General features: G+C 40.7%; 2 protein-coding genes across 8 annotated transcripts; one reads left to right on the top strand and one right to left on the bottom strand.

Moving 5' to 3' along the window:
- Positions 1-268: 268 nt before the first annotated feature.
- On the bottom strand, positions 269-3512 carry LOC139103262 (RNA transcription, translation and transport factor protein). Its single transcript, XM_070657759.1, has 4 exons — positions 3218-3512; positions 2697-2918; positions 2124-2222; positions 269-2027 (listed from the first exon to the last, which is right to left on the bottom strand). Exons 1-4 carry the CDS (start codon positions 3276-3278, stop codon positions 1663-1665), a joined length of 747 nt encoding a protein of 248 aa, XP_070513860.1. The 5' UTR covers positions 3279-3512; the 3' UTR covers positions 269-1662.
- A 102-nt stretch (positions 3513-3614) lies between these two features.
- On the top strand, positions 3615-16531 carry Ranbpm (Ran-binding protein M). Of its 7 annotated transcripts, none has more exons than XM_070657739.1 (8): positions 3615-3883; positions 9565-9947; positions 10361-10548; positions 10804-10916; positions 11094-11525; positions 11849-12163; positions 12277-12460; positions 12790-12941. In XM_070657739.1, the coding sequence occupies exons 1-7, from the start codon at positions 3676-3678 to the stop codon at positions 12408-12410; spliced, it is 1773 nt and encodes a 590-aa protein (XP_070513840.1). In that variant the 5' UTR covers positions 3615-3675; the 3' UTR covers positions 12411-12460; positions 12790-12941. The 7 variants fall into 7 exon arrangements, with proteins under 7 accessions (XP_070513840.1, XP_070513839.1, XP_070513841.1 ...); XM_070657738.1 differs by having other exon boundaries at positions 12758-12941; XM_070657737.1 differs by lacking the exon at positions 12790-12941 and adding an exon at positions 12962-16531 and having other exon boundaries at positions 3616-3883.
- The last annotated feature ends 6126 nt before the right edge of the window (positions 16532-22657 follow it).

The raw sequence follows: 22657 nt of genomic DNA, 5'->3' as shown, positions 1-22657 counted from the left end.
GACAAAACTGATATTCATAAATTCTGTGATAAATATCATATTTTTATAAATATATATAATTTTACGATACACTCAGTTCCCCTTAATTTAATTTATTCCTTTGGATGTGTAGAATAAGCGCCTTATTCTACGCAAAATGGGTGAGAATTTTTTAATATACATGTATAAAGTACGATTTTTTTTAATTATAATAAAAAGCTGAGATATACCGACAAATATGTACGGAAGCATTGACAATTAATGAATATAGTCAATAGCAGATGAATGCTTTATGCTTGCCATTACATATGTATATTTAATAAATAATATGCTTTTAATATTGAAGACTCAAAAATCATACAATTCTTGATAATATATAAATAGAAATACGCTTTTTACTATTTTATTATTAAGAGGTTTGTTAGAATTGTATTATACTTAAGCCTCTGACGTGTCAGAGCTCTTGGAAAGCATATAATAAAATAAATATTTATTCTTGCAATTATTTTAAGATAATTTTAAGATAATTGTTTCAGTATAAATTATTTTGTAATTTATTACATATATTCCTTTAAAAAATATTTTAATTTAAATTAATGAATGTATTGCCTTCCAATGTCTCTGAAACGTTTAAAATATGTAAGAAATTTTATTATACATTCCTACATATACATATATGTATATATATATACTCACGTGCGTATCTTCTTATACGTATTACAGTAATTTATATTTAAAAGATTCTGATATTAAAAATAAATTCGAAACACAAACGGGAAGAAATAACAAACATATATTTCATAGATCGCATATACGTTTAACAACTTTATTAATATTATAATTAAATCATAATTTATTTTCCGTTTAGACGTGTTGTATAAAATTACGTTGTAACAATTATGCGACCAATAATATATAACTTTTTCAACGATTTTTTCTAAATACTATAAGATATGTATTGGATTAAAAAATGTTATTATATATATATACACGTACTATAAATTTTTTTTTCCAATGAAGTATTTAATAGTTAGAGGCAGTTCTCTTTTTTCTGATAAATGCTTTCAAGATTTCAATTACTATCTAATTATATTATAATTACAAATAAATCGAATATGAATATACAGCTGCAAAGGAATAAATTAATTTTGACAAATCATGAAAAATATCTCGTACATTTACGATATAATATATTAAATAAAAATATTTCTTCATATATATAAGTTAAATACGTAACATTTGGACATTTTTAAGTATTGCTTAATATTCATATTTGTTAATGTAATGTAATAAAATTGTATTGCTTTAATATCTTTAATTTCTACATATAAATAGCAAAAATTCTATTTGCATATGCAGTATATTTTTTGTTACATTAACATATCTATGCTACTATAATATCGATTTTGTACAAGAGAGAAATAAATATCATTGTAATTTTTTTTTTTTTTCTTTTAAGTTGAGGTATAGTCACAGATCTAACGTGAAGTACAAATACATTAGCACTTCTATTATATATAGATCTCATTTTCTAGTATAAATGTTTTTTATTTGAGATAGCTTTAAGATGGCAATAAATATTTCCCTAATTTAATAGTCGAATTTCTTGTCTAAGGTATCGGATACCTCCTAATGTGTAAAATGTAATTTTGTGATGTGTAAAATGGTAATAAAAACAGTCCTTTACTTGCCAACTTTGCCTAATTTAGTGTCCGTTTTCGGATTAGCTGTTATATTTTGCACAGCGACTATTGTCTCGTTGATATTCGTTTGAAGATTTCTAAGATCTTGAATATACAATAAAGAGAGGCCTTTAGCGGTGTTATCCAACATTGCATCACCCATCTTAAAGCTAGGTCCTACCATTTTCGTTTGAGATTTATTCTTGCTATTCGCGATATTATGACATTGTTTAATCGCGTCTGCATTTAACTTGTTACACACAAGTTTGCTGCATGCTTGTAGTGTTACGAGATGATCAGAATGTTTTGGTACATTCAGTAACTTAGCTACTGAGTTAACTCCATTCTTAAAAGCGTCACTATCAACTAAAATAAAAGAAAAAAAATATGTAAGATTTAGGTTAAATTTTTATGCATATACATTTCTTGTGTCAAATGTTGCACAGTAAAAGAAATACTTACAATTTAAATTGTCTAAAGGATTTGTGGACTTAATACTAGGTACATTTACTTCCGTTTTATCTTTTACTTTACTTCCTGTAATCTGCTGATATTTTTTACCTAGCAAAAAAATTATATATTCTATTAATATTCTGTTAACTAAAGCAGCGCTCGGAATTAGTAGCCCAGTTCAGCCGATTTCTGATTGTCTCCGCCTTCGGTCTCCCACTATTGCTCGAAGCTCGACGGCCGGCTGCCGATCGCCCGGGAGACGCTTTAACTCAGAAGCGTTCCTATGTATATTCACGCTGGAATTATACACTTTAATAAATAATTAATAAATTTTTTTTCTTAATTATTTAATAAAGTGTATGATTCTAACGTGAATATAAATAGGAACGCTCCTAAGTTAAAGCGTCTCGCGGGCGATCGGCAGCCGGTCGTTGAGCTTCGAGCGATAGTGGGGGACTAAAAGCGGAGACGATCAGAAATCGGCCGAACTGAGCTACTAATTCCGAGCGATGAACTAAAGTATACATTTATAACTATGCTCCTTAAAATTTTAGTTTTATGTTTTAAATTATTTTGGCTTACAGTCATCAGAAAACTCCAGCCAAATAGCATAGCCTATGAACCATTCTAATTGATCAACCTGATTTTCAAGTATTGGACAGTTAACGTCATTGCAGTATTTTTTAAAAGCTTCTGGCCATTCTGGAGAGGTAATATTCCTCAACTTTTGACGATCTTCAATGGTATAATTACGAATCTTTTGATCTTCCAACCATACAATCACTTTTCTAAAATGCTCAGGGTCTGAAATATTACCATATTAATCTCACAGTTACAAAAAAAAGCTTATGTCCATGCTGCAGATGGAACATGATGTAAACTTAAAAATTTGCCTATTATATAAACAAAAAAAAAAAATTAAACATTGAGCAAGAACCAGGTAAGTTTTCAACCTCGCTCAAAAATAATTCAGCACGACGTGACTAACAATTATAGTCGTTGTTATTAATCTTTTTCAGATTCCTAACGCATTTATTAAAATATATATTAAAAAAAAAAATACAGGGCGTGTAGGTTATAACATGTGCCAAAGATTTACTCACTACTTCCGTTGACTTTGTCCCATTCCAAGTAGCCAAGTGCCTTTAATTTTCTTTCAAACATATTAATTGTACGAATAAGAAATCTTGGAGAAGTGCTTACGAGAGATTCGGCAAGAAAAGGCGAAGAGAATTTATCAGTCTTGCTGTCGCGTACAAACGTGTACCAAACTGTACCAAATTTACAAAGGGCACCGTATGCTGTTAGTATCGTGCGGAGGCGCCAGGAGTCGGATCGGTCGGCACCGCGCGCGCAAGCAGGTGGTACGTTTGTCCGTCCGGCGCTCGCTTCGCGGTGGTGCCTGGTGCGGTCCTGGACACGGGGGGCGCGCACGCGAGACGAGCCGTCGGGAGCGAGAGAGTTGCGCGTGGCGACGTGCGCAGCGGGCAAGACTCGCGTCCAGGAATCGCAGATCGCGGAGAGCCACGGCGGGCCAGAAGCGGGGCGAGTGGGGCAGCGGATGACAATGATGGCCGCCACCAGCGATGAACGGAGTGTTATGGAGCCTGGGAAGGCGAATTCGGGGCAGAGCCAGCCCGTGGACCGGCTGAAGCTCCTCTACCCGATGGTGGACGAGGAGAAGACGCCGTTGCCGCGCTCGTGGAGTACCAAGGACAAGTACAGCTACATTGGCCTGTCGCAAAACAATCTTCGCGTTCACTACAAAGGTACGTGGGTAGCCCGTCAGCGCGCGCGACCTCCGCCGCGCACGCGAGAAAGAAAGAGAGAGAGAGTGAGAAACGACGCGCGATCCGTTCGCGGAGAGAGCATCGGTGGCCACGCGCGCGTGATGCGCGTCCTCCACCTCGGCGCCGAGCATCTACCACCTCCCGGACGACCGCCGTTCACCCCCCTGCGCGATTTCGTGTCCCGTGGCCGCGGTCGAGCCTGCTCTCCCGGGGGCAGGCACGGTCGATCGATTGAAAATGGCAGGGCGCTATTTCACCGTGTGTCAGCGACCTAAACAAAGGAATCAGCTGATCAGTCAGCCAGCCCCCCCCGCGGTCGGGCTCTGCGCGTCGCTGCCGTCGTCGCCGTCGACGAGGACGGACCACGTCGCGTCCGTCCCCCGTGGCCTGGCAATCGTTTCCTCGGAGAAGGCTCGACAGCTTTCTGCCGTCCGTTAAAAAAAAGAAATCCCAGAGAGAGAGAGAAAGATATGGATAGAGAGGTACGTGGAGAGAGGAACGAAGATAGAACACGGGCAGCGCAATGTCAATGACAGCTGTGTCGACGTGAAAACGATACGTGGACTCGACCTCGCCTAGAATCTCGTCGTTCAGCTCGTATCCTCGCTTCGATCTTCCCCGTCTCCCCCGTCTGCGTCAAACTTCGCGTCGATATACAACAGGGCGTTCTATATTTCGAATTAGAATTAAAAATTGTATTGCTTATTAAAAAAAAAAATAATTATCTCGCGAACTAATTTTTATTCACAAAAAAGAAGACGTAATCAGCGTTAATTTTCACCGATCTAGATAAATTCCAATCTTGACTTATTTTTTAGCTACAAAAATAAAAAAAAAAATTTTCAATTTTTATTAAAAAAAAAAAAAAAATTATTTGAAGAACAAACATTTTCAGACCTGATGAAAGATAAACAATAAAAATCGAATAGCAATGGAATTAATTTACATTTACATCGGTGGAAAATGGAAGTTGTAGATTTCAGAAAGCCAATCGAGCTCTTTTTTTTTCTTTTTTTTAACGTCGAATAAACAAAGATCGTTTCCGCGGTTCGGGGGCAAAAGTTGCTGCGTCAGCCGACTTGATAGCGAGAAACCCGATCGTCGGTGATACTCAATGGCGGAAAACGGTGCGTCGCCGTACGATGCTCGCGATATGTAATCCTCCGCGGGGAAACGATCCTTTTCAGTCAGGATCTAAAACGCACCTCGCCTAGAAGAGGCCAGTCCGCGCGTTCAAATCCCACGAGCTCCCCTTCAACTCCCGGGTTCCTTTTCCCATATCCGAGAGTTAACGATGCCAGAAATGGGCGAGGGGCTTCTTTCTCTTTTTTTTTTCCTCGCCTCTGCGCTCCCCCTGTTACACACAGCTCGCGTGCATCCTGGATGCCTCGTCGTGTACGCCACAAAGCCCCCGCAAACGTGCACAGCAGCGAGACTTTATCTAGCTCTCCCTTGACGGCACCCATGGCGCACGGAATAAGAAAAGTTAAAAGGCATTTAATACGTAAATGCCCTATTGCCTCCGTATGTACGTCTCTTTCACGCCCGACGAACGTGACACGCTAGCACAGCGGACGAAAATATTGTTTCCTCTCGATCCAAAGATTGTTGGGAGAAAGCGGGACCGAGAGTGATAAGCAATCGCATTAGTTTCGATTACGCGAATAAACGTGTGAATAATAATTTTTCTTTTTTTTTCTTTCTTTCATTTTTTTTTTCTTTTTTTTTTTTCAAGTAGTACTCGTCTTTCTCCCGCGAGAACTTTTCCTGATTAAGCACCAGGAGCCCCTCGTGTTCATTCTGCTAACGAGAATATTTGCGTCGTCACGCGTTACTTTCGTGTTTGAGAGAAACGTCGATTTACGCAGCTACGTGAAAATTAGAACGCCTGACGCTTGCTCTTTTATTATTATTATTATTTTTTTTTCATATATTAAAACATCAGGGCGTGTTTAACGCGGCGGGATAAGGCTCGTTTGTTACTTTTCTTTTGTGGAAAGTCGATGTAACGTCACGGCGAGGATGCGTTACGAAAGTTACCTGCGCGAAATTGAAAATTAATTCGTTGGAAATTAATTAATCTTGTCGTGTAGATCTCCTCGCGACAAGGGATATCATTTGATCGCGAGATAAGAAAAGCCTCCGCCGAGCAGCGTGATTAAGCGGTCGCGATGAAAATTCTGGCCGATACGAAGGGAAAGTATGAACCGCCGGTGATGTTACAATGCGCGGCAGGCACGAGGCATAAATACACGCGTATAACTCGAGACCCCCAAGCCCATACTGCACGTCGATAATATCCGTCGCTCGCGAATCCTTTAATTTAACTTCGATCGTTGCCTCCGTGGCTCTACGGAGCCGTAACCGCGCGCCTTTGGATCGTCCGGATAAAATTTCAGCCTGGAACATAAATATTTCAGCACTCCCTTCCTCCCCTTTCTTCTCCCTTCAAGGCTTTCGAATGAAAATCCATTAAGCCGAGCTCCACCTGAAATTAATTAGAAAGTAATTCTAGCTGGCTCATATAGTATCACAGTTAAATAATGTATTTTTTTACAGGTTACTTATTTACTCGTATTACGTTGTCACTTCTATTCGTCAAAGATGGTAGACGACCCAACGGCCAGACGAACATTTCGTTGACGGAGAATGAAAGTGCACGTTCGAAATTGTTAATTAATCCATGTCGGACCGTGAGCGACCCGGGGATATTTCTGAAGAGCGTCCGCCAGCGTCGTCAATTCCCCTGTGCAGGAACAATCCTGAAATCACAAGACTCAATCACGTTTGATTGCCACGCATTCTCTCATAGGATTCTGTACTGTTTCATTGTCGATTAACGGACAAATCCGTAATTAATGTTTGCCGCGCCACGGCAGACCGGCGGATCGAGGTATCTGATGGTTGCACGAAAATCTGTGGTGGCTGTCTGTGTATTAGCGAAAAGTTGAATCCGAGAATCACACGGATCCGTGGGTCGTGTGCTTTCCAGGCTGGCGGTCACGATACGCGAATGTAGATCTGTTTACGAATCGCGATACTTAACGCAACGAACGAGTGCACATGGCCTCCCTTGCATGGGAGTGCCTTGAGAAAGCGGAAGGCCGCCGTCGTCACTCGCAATAGTGCATCTACCGTTAGCCATTAACTCTCGTCTTTCCTCCTCCTCCCCGCTTGTGCACACGTACAGCTCTTTGATCCCGTAAATACGAGCCGACTGGACTTCATCTTGGCCTTCGCTGCATTCTAGGCATTTTCTTTCTCGCCTTCCAATTTCTCTAAGGTTTACGAACCGACGATCATAAATGCGTCTTGGTTTAACGAAATCCAACAGAGTCCAAAAGACCATTTCTACAAACATTAAGTATGTATTAGAGTTAATTAATTTCAACCATTTCTTTCTAATACATATCTCCATGTAGAACTCTTGCAAAGTAAACCGACGGTGATTAAAAATTAATTTGGAACATATTTGATTGGTTTTTTTTTTTTTTTTTTTTTTTTTTTTTATTTTTTTTAAGTTTATAAAATAATTTTTAGGGCAATCTTGTTATTACGATTTTTACTTTTTTATATTTTACAATAATAAAATAGTATTTTACATTATGCACATTGCGTGTATTATTTAATATGCAACTATTAATCTTCAGATGTCTAGGTACTCGAAACTAATTTATATTCATTAGCACGTGCGCATTTGTCTGAGCCAATCAATATATTTTAATTCTATACGTGAAATATAATATGACAAGTTAATTTACGCGAAAAAGAATTCCAGTATTTTACACGAGCAGATACCTCTCTCTTCGTCCTTCGTTTAAAAACGAATCCGATACTAATTTCAAAGCAACAATCCGGTCTACACCGACACTGATATTACGTTAAACACCACGTAACGATAACACTGTGTCGTGAACGTTGTTTGTTTAAAGAATGACATTCTATTCTTTGATGAGGAAGCTCTAATAGAAGCTTCATAAATCTATATAAGCAATCAAATAGATATGGATAGAGATATGTATTACAAAAGACGACATGCGCCTAACACTTGGAAACTCATAGATTACAGATCGTGGATAAGCTTGTAATATTGCATCGGTGGGCCGCGTATTGACCCAATGCCCTACTTACATCTGACTAGGTAAATCTTGTCTTTCTGCAAATCAATTTGTAGCTTCGTAATCTTCACTCCTTACAGCAATTTTTTTTTCTCTCTCCCGTTTAATTCGCTCCGTTTATTTCGCTCAGGGTATAAGACTTGATAAGACGGCAAGACTTGATATTGAATGTTACAGGGTGCTACAGTATTCAGAGACCTAGAATTCAGTCCAATTAATAATTTATAAAAAGAAAAAAAATGTACATATAATGCTCAGAAAATATTTCGTGCACGAATGTGCGATATCTCGTTATATAGGTGTGCACGGAAGGGTTCTCTACTTATGTTAACATTTTTCCACAGGCGAAAGTTGCTACCTAAAGTACATATTGTTTATCGCTGCCGTTTCGTGTTACTGTAATGCGCTGGAAATACATCGCTCGGGTTTCGAGTTACGACGTGTAAAAAGGAACGTGACCATTTCACTTGCGGCGACTTTGGCGTTTCTTTAGATCACGCCGCTTTTCCTCGTGGCACTAATGTATGCAGCTTGAAATCAATATTTCACGTCGTATCTAAGGCACATAGCGTATCTCGAAGGTGACCACAGTGCTCGCTTACCTTTATCTTGATACGTGGACGACTTACGTGCTCTGCCAATTTGATTAAACATGCTCTTGCGAGCGCGTTACAAGTTGAGAAAACCATATGAGGTATTGAATTTTTCCCTCGGGTAAGAATACGCATCCATCTTCGGATTCATCTCCGTACTTTCGGAGCTTTATTTCCGGTTTTACCTCACATTTTTATTCCATTTTTACTCCTTTCCCTTTTTATGCTGGTCGTAAATTTTTTAACAAAATTTATTATTTTGTTTCAATATGATGGAATTTTTTTTTCTTTTTTTTAGAGAAGCCGAAACTTCTAAAAAATATATATATATGTTAAAATAAAGTTTAGAACGTAGTACTTGACATTATAAAATGAAGAAATACTATAAATAAGAATTTTGAATATTTTCTAACATTTTAATTTCATTTAATTAAATTTTGGAATATTATTTTAAAATGTGACGCACCGCGCGTTTATTTTATAATTATCTTATTTTATTACCTTTTTTTTTATTACTTACACGCATAAAATAATAAGTGTTAAGTTATGTAAGAAAGAAAAAAAACAGTAAGAGGATACGATTTTTGCGATATATCTGATAAATCTTTTCCGTGTATCCTAGTATATCAAATATGACGACTATCCTACAGACTGCTAGAGGAGTAAAGCAGGAAGGAATATGTATGAACGCATGGTATTCGTCCTTGCACCTCTCCGTGCTGCATGACAGCCTTGGTTCTAATCTCAAGCAACAGATACATCCCACTCGTCGAACGTGCCTCTCCTATTTTTTTTTTTTTTTTCTTTTTATCTCTCGTCCATCTTTGTTTCTAAACGTCCACTTTCGATTTGTTATACGCTCCTTTTTGCAAAAACAAAAAAACAAAACCCAAAATTGTCGTACAACACAGAATACCTATAGTCATCGGATTCACCGATTCCTTTAAAGAGAGTCGGGGCCGTGCTCTTTTTCCAGGTTACGGCAAAACCCACAAAGATGCTGCCAGTGTTCGCACAACGCACTCGATACCGGCTGCCTGCGGCCTGTACTACTTCGAGGTGAAAATCGTGAGCAAAGGACGCGACGGTTACATGGGAATCGGGCTCTCGGCCTCGGGCGTCAACGTGAATAGACTTCCCGGTTGGGACAAGCATTCATATGGTTACCACGGCGACGACGGCCACAGTTTCTGCTCAAGTGGCACCGGGCAACCCTACGGGCCGACCTTCACCACCGGCGACGTGATCGGCTGCGGTGTAAATCTTGTCGACAACACCGCCTTCTACACGAAGAATGGCCATCACTTGGGCATCGCCTTCACGGACCTCCCTGTAAGCCACCGAACGCGTCAGTAATGTAAACGGCAGGGGGGAAAAAAAATGGTACTTTATAAAAATCGAAGAAGAAGAAATCAATGGTTCTAGATCTCACGGGGAACACAGGCAAACTCCCTTTTTTTCGCATTTATTTATTCTTTATGAATCCGAGTTGTATATTGCGTGTTAATGTTTCTTCTTTTTTATTAATTCTTTTTTTTTCCGTGTACATGAGAAATTTTTTATTTGTATATTATTTATTCAACCTTATTGATAAGTTAATAACAAATTCAATAATGAGATAAGCTTTAGATATATTGATCACAGTTTATTTTAAATTAAAAAGTGCAGATTTTAGTTTATTTATCATCGAATTGTATTAGTTGTACTATTCGAGGAAGCGTTCTACTTGTTATTCGTTTTCACAGCCCAATCTCTTCCCGACGGTCGGTCTGCAAACTCCGGGCGAGGTGGTTGACGCAAATTTTGGACAGTTGCCGTTTGTCTTCGATATTGGGGACATGATCAACGAACTGCGCGTACGAACGAGATTACAGATCATAAACTATCCCACGCCAGACCACGGCCAGGGGCAGTGGCAAGCGATTCTTCACAGGTACATATACGAGCAGAAAGCGAAACAGGAACTCGGGTGCGTGATTCTAACTCCCTACGTGGTTGCTTTTGCTCCTTCTTCCGTTTGTTATTGTTATCCGTTAAAATTTTTCTTGATTTGCGAGAGTTCTTCCCAAAATGCTTGCGCGGATAAATCGAGGATGTTAGCGAGAAAAAAAAAAAAAAAAGAATTTGCCACGGACCAATGTTCGGTGTATCTTTCGAGAGTTAACGAAGCTCTGTACGAATTCGACAGAATGGTGTGTACGTATCTCGTCCATCATGGGTATCTCGACAGCGCCGAGGCGTTCGCCAGCAGCACGGGTCAGGTGTTCGAGGAGGATTACAACTCCATCAAAAATCGACAAAGTAAGTATCTGCTCGTTAACGCGCTTCCGCAAGGAGCCTGAAACGCCAAAAGAGAAGAATAAATTAATGCATATAAAGTTACGAATATATAACATTAAATAAGTTTGAAGAATGACGAAATCCTAGTTTATCGATTATTAAAATTGTATCCTTACATTTAGATTCATAAATTTACAGGGGTCATAAAGTTGATACTGTCTGGTCGGATCGGCGAAGCGATAGATACGACCAATCGGTTATACCCTGGTCTTCTTGACCGGGATCCGGACTTGCTATTCGCGCTCAAGTGTCGCCAATTCGTCGAAATGGTGAACGGTAGCGACTCAGAGGTTTGCCAGAATGGCAATCCGAATCAAACCAGTGTGATACAATCGACCAAAGCGTACGTGAAGTCCGCAAACCCAACCGGTACTGTGGAAGAGATGAATATCAATAATACAATAAACGGCACCAGCCCACAGTTCGTCAACGGTCAGATAGAAGACGATGTAGAAATGGAGGAGAGCGGCGTCACCAATGTGAACGGTATCAAGAACAGTAATGGGTATCAGAATGGTAATCTGGACTCGAATGGGTACAAGTGTCAAAATGGGGAAGATGTAGATATGGGTGAGATCTCAATACAATTGATATCTCGAATAATTAACAAATAATTAGAACATAAAGTATCTTGGTAAAACATCTAAGTGTCAGTGTCTTAGGTATTGAATAATATATGGAAGAAAATAACAAGTGAGATAATTAAATTGATAGATATAACGTTGTTGAATAAATATGTGTATTTTAATTGCGGTTCTGCATAAATCGTTTAGTAAATGTAATATCCTAACTATATTCACTAATTATGTTCACTAATAATATAATTATATACTGCTTAAATTTATTTATTAAATAGAAAATAGTTTTGTAAAATGGATAAACGTTGTTTGCAGAAATCGACAACAGTGCCAATCAGCAACAAACTAGTAACATCGTTGATACTGTAACTTGTAACAAGAATAATAAGAAGCAGTTATGCGGTGGTAATAAACAGGCGATCGAGAAAATGCTGGAGTTTGGAAAACAGCTGTATTCGCAGTCAGTGCACCTGCGACAGCAGTATGGAAAAAACGAGAGCAATAAGAAGATGTTGCAGGACGCTTTCAGTTTGTTAGCGTATTCCAATCCGTGGAATTCACCAGTTGGTTGGCAACTGAATCCTCAAGAAAGAGAAACAGTCTGTGCAAGATTAAATTCTGCTATTCTTGGTAAGAAAACGTATTATCGTTGCATACACTATACCAAAAATAACAAATATCACAATTATAAAAAATTAAAGTGTCGATCGTTAGTTCAACGTTGTGATTATTACGATTAACAGAGTCTAGTAATTTACCCCGTCGGCCACCACTGGAAGTCGCAACATCTCACGCTAGAGAACTCGTTCGCTTGATGTCGACTAATGGCCTAGGGGCCTGCGGATTTGCAGTAGTAGATAATATTATCCAATATTGACGGTGCCTACCTCTGCTACCACGACCGCCTCTTCTACCAGTGCGAATATGGTGAGTAACATTCGTTCGTATTCACACTAATAAGATCACAGAATCATTCGAATTGATTTATTGAGAATCACACGCTTGCATATTTGCCTTTGCCGAGAACGAGGCATGATGAATGACTGACGCTAAGAACCAGTCTGAAGAAGAATAAAAATAACATAAGTTTTATAATTCTGGTATTCATGAGATTTTAGTTTAATTAATCTCTCGAAATAATTTTATAAAATAAAATGTTTAAGAAGACAAAAATCTTTCTTCCTTATGTGGAATAAAATGTTTAAGGAGTGAACTCTCTTCTAGGTAAAATAACGCGGATTTTCCTTTTTATCTAGGTATGGAAACTCCATACAAAGAAAAATAAAGGTAGGAAGTGCTCTATGCACCAGTTTAAAAATTGTTTCAATATCGAACGCGACGGTTTCATTATTTCATTATAGTATTTACCATGTCATTCGTATCTCTCCGATATGCATGCGAACCGGTTGCAAAAAACACTGAAAGAAGAAATCTTGTAGGATGCAGAGGCGGAACGTGGAGCAGATTGTTCTGTTAACGCAGCAACATCGCGATGTCGCGTGCCTCTTCAGCTAGAGCAGCCGGATTTATCGGTGCCTTGGCTTGATCTCACACCACAGACACGAACATACAAGGTGAACGCTCAGACCTGCCAGCCAAACTGACACCTCATGAATTTTTAGCTTAAATCGGATGGACGGTCACTTTGGATAACTACTACGCCGACCAAGAACGAGAAACGGCAGATGACGATGCTGATCCCCCGTTCCCGGTGGTCGACTATGTCGCGTTTTTGACTATTATTGTGACTATTTATATAATTTTCTGTATCTTTTTACTTTTGTCTCCCCTTTTTATGTTTTTTTTCTTTCTTTCTTTTTTTTTTCTTTTTTTTTTTGTAATTTGATGTCAATTTAACTTTGTTTGCGATCCACTCGGATGTTTATCGCGGCTAAACGTTGTTACCTGAAATTTACGCGCGCTGCGCTGTCGGGACGAATGTCTCAGTTATCCACAATAATAACCCAAGAATTAGTAGCCGCAAACATTGTGCAATATGACGATTCGACATAATAGGAGAATGACCGTTGCCGGTGACGGACAGAAACAGAGATCATGGGAAAGCAACACTTCTGTGATGCTGTCGTTCATATCGTCATGCAGTCGAGATTCTCGCGCTAGCTCGCGTAACGCGCGGAACACCGGAGGGTAACGTGTAATCAAATTCATTTGCATTTAAACGCGAGTTGTGTCAAGGCGTATTCAAGTAATGGAAAATCAATCAAACATCCAATCTGATTAGATGTAGCTGAAATTCACTGATGGTTACGGAGGGGTAATAAAAAAAAACGCACTTGTATATTGCGTTCTGTTTGCTTGGAGAAACAAGAAAAACAAAAATAATTCACTGCACGAGCCAAACTAATCTTCCGCATACGTTAACAGTTTTATTTAATTTTGTGCTTAATGCATCTTAATGAATAGAAAATTTCTCCCTTGATATTATTTTTGACGAATCGGCGCGAAGATTTTCTCTTTGTATCTTGATTTTCGTAATTATTCTGGGAGCGGCGGAAGCATGTTCATTTTAGAGATGGATGACGTCTTACGTTTATATAAATAGTTGCGAAAAACAAAAAAAATCTATAAACTTAACTAAGGAACGATCTTGTACTCTATATTAAGTAATTGTTTTTTATATGCGACATAGTATATTATTATATTATATATATTATTAAAGAAAAAAAAAAAAAAAAAGAAGAAATCACAAGAAAATCGTATGCAGCTAGACGTAAGCGTGCGTTTAAATACAATAATTTACTATATATACTATATTAATTAAAATAGAATTACTCGAATTAAATGATTTTTAGTGTTATTGTTTTATGTACTATAGATAGAGCTATAATATGAATATGTGCGAATACAGCAATGATTTGGCCAAGATGGTTTATAAGTCATTTTGTTTCACGTCGCACATGTTGTTGTTATCGCGATTATCCCGTCAGGATCTTCGTGTAAATTCACCTAAAACGACCTATTGTACAAGCCGATCGAAATTTAATTTTGGTACTGATCACCGTTGTTAATTTAACATCTGTTAAAGCACTCGTTTTGCGTTATGCGACCGGCGATATATATCGGACGACAAAAAAAAAAGAAAAAGAAAAGAAAGAGCTCACACTTGTATCGGACCTATTTCATCGAGACCTTCTCAGTAAAATCGTCGGCGTCCCTTGCCCCCCTAGATAATTTCGTTCGCAACCCTGTCCAGTCATTGGCTCCGTAAAATGTCATTTCGCTCCCTTGCCTGCCTTCTAAGTCTTTCGACGATATTTTCGAAGTGCATATATTTTAGGTAATAAAGATACATTGTAATATACATATATACATACATGCATACATATATGTGCCTATTTAACGTAACTTTGTTTTTCGTTCTTGCTTGATTAATGCGTACACGTGCGTTTGCGCGTAATGCGTTTTGGCACGCGCACGTGTCCCACACACCGCTTTTTCGTTTCTCCTCCGAGGACCGTCAGCCTGGCGCACCAGAAAAAGGCTGTAGTGGATATGTCGCGTTGTATTCTTGTATCGCGGACGTTCGCGATGAAGCACGAGGGACAAGCGTTCCCCATCAGTTTGTAAGAGGATAAATGCATAATGCGTGTGTAGGGTATGCACCAAACACGTCGTTCACGTCGAAAGGTAGTAAATGTTCACTCGAAGGACCCCCTCGAGATTTTCTCTAACTCAAGCGACTCTCCTGCACAAGATGTTATTAGCTTAGCGTTGTACGACGGCAGTGACGTTTAATTAGGGAAGCGGCTAAATACTTTCTCGCTTTTATCTTTAACTTTCGAACAGACTGTTTCGCACTTCGAACGCACACGCACGCGAGCGATGTAATCTCACCGTGGAACAAAACGACGAAAAAGAAAAAAAAATATTAAAAAAACGCGGAGGACTCTATTTTCGAATCGTGCGAGGAGAATTTCGTATACGAAAATCAACGCTTTGTCAATCAACGGAATGCGCAGTATCACTTTCGTATACGAAATTTATTTCTCTTTTTATTTTTTCTTTTGTCTTTTTTTTTTTTCGCACGATTCGAGAATGTGGCACCAGAAACGGTGTTCCAACGCTCTCCCTTTACGACGAAGATGAAATGTCACGGCGAAAGATAATTCCCACCGATTAACTCTTATCCGGGAGGTCCATTTTCTAAAGGCAAACGGGTAAACGTATATTTTTTCTCTCTAAGAGTTTAAATAAAAAATATAACACGTATATAAATATATTTATCTTTTTATATAATCAAAGACTACGTGTATAAACTTACGAAGCTGGGAAACATATTTTTTAGGGGGTAACTTTAAATTTTTCGAGGAATTGAGAGCTCGCCCGGATACGGAGTTAAGTACCGTTTCATTAATTGCCGTCGAGTGATTGTAAATTCGCGGCATCGCAATACTTGGCACTGCGTAAACGAAAGAGTCCTATGATACTCATTATAATGTATGCACGTGCGCACGTGCGTGTGCGTTATGTACACAGTAAATATGTATATATATATATGTATATAAATATGTATATATATACACATATACATATACTACGCTCTTTATATATATATATATATATATATATATATATATATATACATATATATAACAAATGTAATTGTAGTTTCATGTACTGAGAGTCCAAGTATCTTGAATCCAGTTTTCGGGAGAAACGTGGCGACGGCCATCGAATTAGTTATTTCTAAACTCTGAGTATGTTGAAACGTATTTTAACAATAGAAAAACGTTATTTTTATACGTGTACGACGTAGTTGTATTAAACGAGCTGCGTGTGTAACGATACACCGCGCGACACGCTGCGGCGTGTGTAGCGAGGAAGAAGGAATACGAAACATATTTCAACCACATTTTGTCGTCTCTATAAAGTTCTCCACTGTTAGGCGCCGACGTGCAAGGATGGATGATTCGGAAAGCGGGTTTCGCGCGCGCCGAAACACTCTGTATCCACGAATAAAGCCACAGATCGAAAGTTCATACTGTCAACGTGTTTTTTAGCAGTATTAATAAACAAAACTGTAACAACGATGGGGAAGAAGGGAGCGTGGGAAGCGCGCGAAAATTACCTGCGCCTAGATGATAAGGTCCGTACGGCACAGCGCGAGATCTTCGCGAGAACGTTGCGGCGAGACCGGCAAGTGGAAGACGTTTTCGCGATACAAAAATTAATTAACTAAAATTCTTAAATGTATCCTCGTAAACGCTGCTTGAATAACGATGCAAATTTGTAATTGTACAATATTTTTACAACATTACAACGAAGCTGTGCTGCACGGAGAACGACATGCGATAGTCTGGAAATACAGCGCGACGACGATCAAACCTGCTGTACGCGTTCTCTTTCTTTTTTTCTTTTTTCTTTTCTAAATTTAAAAAGTTTATTTATTTATTTGTCTTAATGATTAAGCGCATCGAAAGCGGCTCTCGCGAGCGAAAACCCTCTCGGCCTCGAATCACCGCGGTGACTTCGAGGCGCGAAGGTGCTTGCCTCGGTCATTTTTGCGAGCTTTACGATTCCGATTGCGGCACCGCTTCTGACATTTGAAGATAACCGAGTGTGTAACATGCCGAGCGACGTACAGTGTAAATAAGTAAAGCGCACGCGAGCGGCTCGACGATACGACGAGCACGAAGAAGTGTCTGTTTAAACGGGAGATCGAAGTCGGGGGAGGTACATATAATTTTCGAACGCGAGTCGAACTTCGCGCCGCCAGGAGCGATTTACGTTAAAAAGTGAAGTTGTCCGGTAACAGACCTGTGGCATCTTTCACTTGTGCAACTTCCGCTAAATCATTGCGTGCGTCAATCGGGATCGAGATGATCTTAGGATACGTTAATTCTTACTCGGTATTACTCTAATGTCGCGAATGTGAAGCTCGGGGAGGCGAGAATCGATCGCTTCTACAGCGCGTAAGTTACAATGTGTTAAGGTAAGTCTGAATATTTCTTTATCTTTGTAGGAGCAAATTTTGTAAAACATTTTATCAAGTTATTAGCAATAAAAAAAAGAAGGAAAGAAAAGAAAAAGACAATGCGCATCTCGAGTGGTATAAATTTTGAGGCGTTTTGACGAAAAGATATGTGTGCGTCTGAATAATTTTTCTCCGACATATTTCCTCGTCGCTTTCTCGAGGATTTCTAATTGTTCGTGTCGATATGCTTCTGTAAATAAAATCAATTAAAGAGTTGCATACAAGAACTGAGTGGCTTTCATTGTTTTCGTTGAAATTAATTAGCCTTTATATATATTTTTACTTTCAGATACATTTTATGCCTTCGACGTCGGTTAAACTGCTAAAAAAGGAATCTTTTACGCGAGAAATAAACGAGATCGCGGCGGCGGCTTTGCCCGAACATTTCGAACTACCCCTCGTGAAATTAGTCGCGCGTTCGCGAGATGTCGCTGGGTCGGCGTTTTTCGAATCTCGAGGGGTCAGGGGGTCGAGCGATCGCCGGCTCGTGGTCTTCGCAAGAGGTACGCGGAGCGTCGAGGGGAGCCGGGGATCGATCGACGTCCTCCGGTCCCCTCCGGAGAAGACCGGCGCGCCGGCGGCGGCGGTGGCGGTAGCGGCGCCGACGTCGGCGGCGGAGTCGGGCGGGGCGAGAGGTCGCCCCGATCGACGGTTCCGATTCCGCCGCCAGTACGCGTCCAGCAGCTCGTCGCCCTCGCTGTCAAAGGGAGTGAGTGCGACTGATCGCGGTGCACACGCAGCTGCCGGGGGCCCGCGGGTGAAAGTGCCCCCCCGTCCGAGTGACCTGTGGAAGTGAACGCGAGCGAGCCCGCACCTACGTTTCGCCCTCCCGTCGCGCGGGAGGTGACAGACGGCGACGAAATCGTCGCGGCCGCGCGGGTTCTACGCGCCTCGTATCCTCGGCGGAGACCGTAAGCCGGCAGCCACCGTCGTCGTCGTCGTCGTCGTCGTCGTCGTCGCCGTCACCGCCGAAGGAATCCGCGCTCCCATCAATCGAGTGACGTCGACGTCGGTAACGTCGACGACGAGTGTACCCGGCGCCCGTGCCGCGGTGCCGACGCGTTCGGTCGCGATCGGCGCCCTTCGCCGAGGTAACGAACGGAAGGCGACGAGCGGACAGACGTAGAACCGCCGCCGGATCCGCGATAACCAGTATATTCGTTCCTATCGCGTGTACGTACGCAGGCAAGATCTCGCGCCGTGAGTGTTCGCCGTCATCGTTATCGTCATCATCATCATCATCGTCGCCGTCGCCGCCGGAACCGAAGCTACCTCTCTCTCTCTCTCACGCGCGCGGCTCGAGCCTCGCCTAAACTGCTCCTCCTCCTCCTCCTTCTCCCAGATCCCGGTCGGCTCGAGCGGGACCGCCGACCGTGTTCCTGCTGGAAACCGTTCTCCCGGAATATCGATCAAATAGCCCGAACCGCGTGAAAAACTACTTCAGGAAGAACGGAGGAGAGCGAGAGAGAGAGAGAGAGAGAGAGAGAGAGAGAGAGAGAGAGAGAGAGAGAGAAAACGAAAGAAAGAGAGAACGAAATAGAGAGAAGGGTGTCGGTGGTGGAAGAAAGCCGAAAGAGAGACAGCGTGAACATCCCCGACGTCACTTCAGGACACGCGTAAGGAGGTGCGTAACACACATAACGCGTTTGACTCGTATCGACGGATCGCCGGGGAGAGCACCCCTTTGTGCGTGCGCTCGTGGTGACACCGTCGAGAGCTACCTCTGGCTAGCTGCCCTTACGGAGGGAGAGAGAGAAAAGGGGCCGCGAGGCGGCGAGAACGAGAGGGCGCGGGGGTGAGAGAGGGCAGGAGGGGAGGGGACGGGGAAAAAGCTTCTCCTTCGGAATACACACACGACTGCTGCACCCTGACGCTCGATTCACCCGTTAACCGCTACGATTCCGTCCCCGAGGGCGGCATGGGGCTGAAAATTGAGAGGGAGGGACGTAAGGGTGCTCCGAAAGTGCGAAATGTACTCGTCCCGCGATAAGGGCTCGTCGGGGAAAGAAGGGTAGAGCGCGGCGGGGGAGGAGGCGAGGAGGGTCGGCTGATCAACCGGGGCACGAGCCGCCGGGGCTCTTTATCGCGGGGCGTTCAATCGCCTTCGATTTATTTCCGCGTACTCGTTCGGGAAAAATTCTTCGGAACGGGGAAATTATCCGGAGATAACACGGGCGCTCTTCGCGGTACTCATACGGCTGAAGTCCGCACTGCTGCGGGACGGTATTCGGGGAGGACCCGACTGTCAATTTTGCTCTAAACTATACGGGTGTCTTTATTTATTTAAAATGGAAGATAAAGATAGATACGCGTGCTCGGAGTCTCGCGTAAAACCGAGAATAATGTTGATGCAATCGGACCTCGCGGTTACTTATCAAGCGACGAAGATTGGTCGAGACGACTGATCTAGCGGAGTTTTTTTTCTTGCCCTTTTCTCTCTCCCTAGAGTTCCGATAAGTCTTCTGAAAGTTAATAGAAATACATTTTCTTTTAAATGTACGATTTTAGCGTTCTTAGATCGCCAGCAAGATTTTCTCGATTATCATTAACCGTTTGACTTTTATTCGGCCATTGCGTTTTTTTTTTTTCTTTTTTTTTCTTGCGGGAAACGTCGACGGGAGCCTGCGGACGTATAGCAAGTACAGATAAAATTCAGACGAAATTTTATTTCGTCTCATTTCACGATTTCGAAGTAGAATATATTTGCGCAGAATGTATTGGCGAGCGGCGCGATATGTCGCTCGTGATACGCGATAAAATTGCTGTGCGCGATACACGTGGGTCAACGTGTTTTCGTCAAAGTCACGAAGGAGGGATATTTTCAGTTCTCGTGGACGCGAAAGGGAAATACAATTCCGCGATAAGACGCAACCGCAATTCTTGCGAAATGTATTTTTAATCTTTCCCTCGATTTGCCGGGAGATAAAGTGTCCGCGGCACCTCCGCTCTTCGACTTTCAAATCTTGCTCGTGATCTGGAACACGCGCGATTCGCGACCGGCAGCGGCATTAAATTGGAAAGGAGATCCTATCCGGAAGTCGCTGGAAATATTTTCCAAGCTTATAAATATAATAAATAGGAACGCGATATTATTCCGCTTTTATCTCCTGGCGATTAATTGGTATTGCAGCCGGGGGATTTTGTTTCAATTATTTACGACGTTAAACGAGAAATAATTATATGCTTGCGACATTAAGTTAATAAACAATTGAATTATTTGTTCTTTTTTTTTTAATCGCAGAAATATGGAATTGAATTAAAAGATTTAAAATTATTATTATACAAAGAAATATATATTCGAATAATAAAATTGTTCGATATTCAAAAGTAACGTAAAAAGAAATATTTAAAAAGAAAAGAAAAAAAGATTTATAATTCAGAATTATTTGTATATTTGCTCGTGGACTTGAATCTTTTCTCTTTAGTGCACGCTAAAATTATAGCGTTTGTCACTGAACGCGAAAGAAGCTTCCCAAGCCGCGACAAAGAGTACATTCCAAAGTTAAGCATTTTATATTTTATTGCGGATCGAGTCAAGTAACTTTATAAAGTAACAACGATTTAATCGTTCGATACGTTTGCAGAACGAAACATTATTCGTATTATAACAAGCAGGAATTCGACCTAATATTGCAATCTCTTTTCGCGCATCGCAAGTGATCTTTTTCTCATTTTGTTGCATTTCGTTACATTATATTCCGTTATATTATATTTCGTTACATTAATCGTACGTATAAAAAGGGCAAGAAGATCGAAGGAAAGAACCGGAGATGAAGCCGCGAGGAACTCGACGAATCAAAAGAATTCAGGATTTACCAGCTCTTGTCTGACTGTATCTAGTTTTTCTTGTTTTTTTTTTTTTTTTTTTTTTTTTTCGCGCGTTACGTCTCTTAAACGTATTTTAGCCTTACTATTATATACCGGCGATGGTATTTTATGAAGCGCGACGCGTATCGCTTCCATTATATCAGGTCGTTGCATTTTATTGATCGTACGCCGGTGTGTTTCCACGTAATGCCGTGCTTGCGAAGATGTACGTGCAATCCGACAAACGAATAAACCGCGGACATTGCCGGCTCGCGGACTCGGTTTTCCCGCTAGTTAAAAATTCAGCTATCGCAAACCGGGAGCGATTTCGACGAGCCTCGCCTTTCCGCGACGGCGCGCCGCCGCTTTTCGCGATATAACCCTCGAGGAAGTTAACGAAATTGTCGAAATCAAATTGCGGAGCGATTCATTTAAGGCACACGGAATATTTTATTGAAACATTAATGTTTTATCAAATTTTATTAAGAGCCAAACGTGAGCGGGAATAATCTTTGACTTCAGCCTGCAGTCGTCAACGTAAGGCTCTTCAGATTCCAACGCATTTTGTTGCAACGAATGAAATTTTCAATCTTTATTAAATCGCCGGATAATTAAATTAAATTTTCGCTCTTTTCGTTCCCCCTACCTCCCGCGCTTGAGTTAGGTTTGTTCTCCACCCAACTAACGAAAGGAAACTTGGATTGAGTTTTCTTAAATAGCTCGTCGAGATCCACAATTTGATTTCTGTTTCATTATAATTCATCGTCTTCCTACGCAAATTCCGCGGAGTTGCGTTAAACTAGAACTAGGCTGGCTAAACGTGAGCCTATTCCACTATTACGTTTGTCCGCGAACAAGAAAATCATTCCACTTGTAAACTAAATAAAATTGTACGACGGTATTAAAAGAAAAGTTTTCCTTTTGTTAGAATTTTTATTGGAACGATTCTTTTTTTTTTTTTTTTTTTTTCGAAACTTAAATATGCATTTTTAATTCTATTTCAATTAAATAAAATAGTGAAACGTGAATTATTTAATGGTACAAAAATATCGGCGAGAGTTTTATGTAAGTTTAGGTTTTTTTTTTAAATTTTTTTTCTTTTTTTTATTTATGTACGTTTACTTTCGTTGATTCACGTTTTCTTATTATTGCAAGACTCAATCTTTCGTTTACTACGGTTAATGACGTTAGACCGGATTCGTGCTCGGTGACAAGGTCTTAAATCTCATTGAGCGGTTACGATACGTCGGTCTAATAAAATTATTACCCGGCTCGCGCCGAGGAATAATAACGAGATACGACGAACAAACGACGTTATCAGT

This window comes from Cardiocondyla obscurior, linkage group LG06 (genome assembly GCF_019399895.1).
Source record: "Cardiocondyla obscurior isolate alpha-2009 linkage group LG06, Cobs3.1, whole genome shotgun sequence".
In the NCBI taxonomy this organism is placed as follows: Eukaryota; Metazoa; Arthropoda; class Insecta; order Hymenoptera; family Formicidae; genus Cardiocondyla; species Cardiocondyla obscurior.
This window is presented reverse-complemented; position numbering and strand designations above follow the sequence as displayed.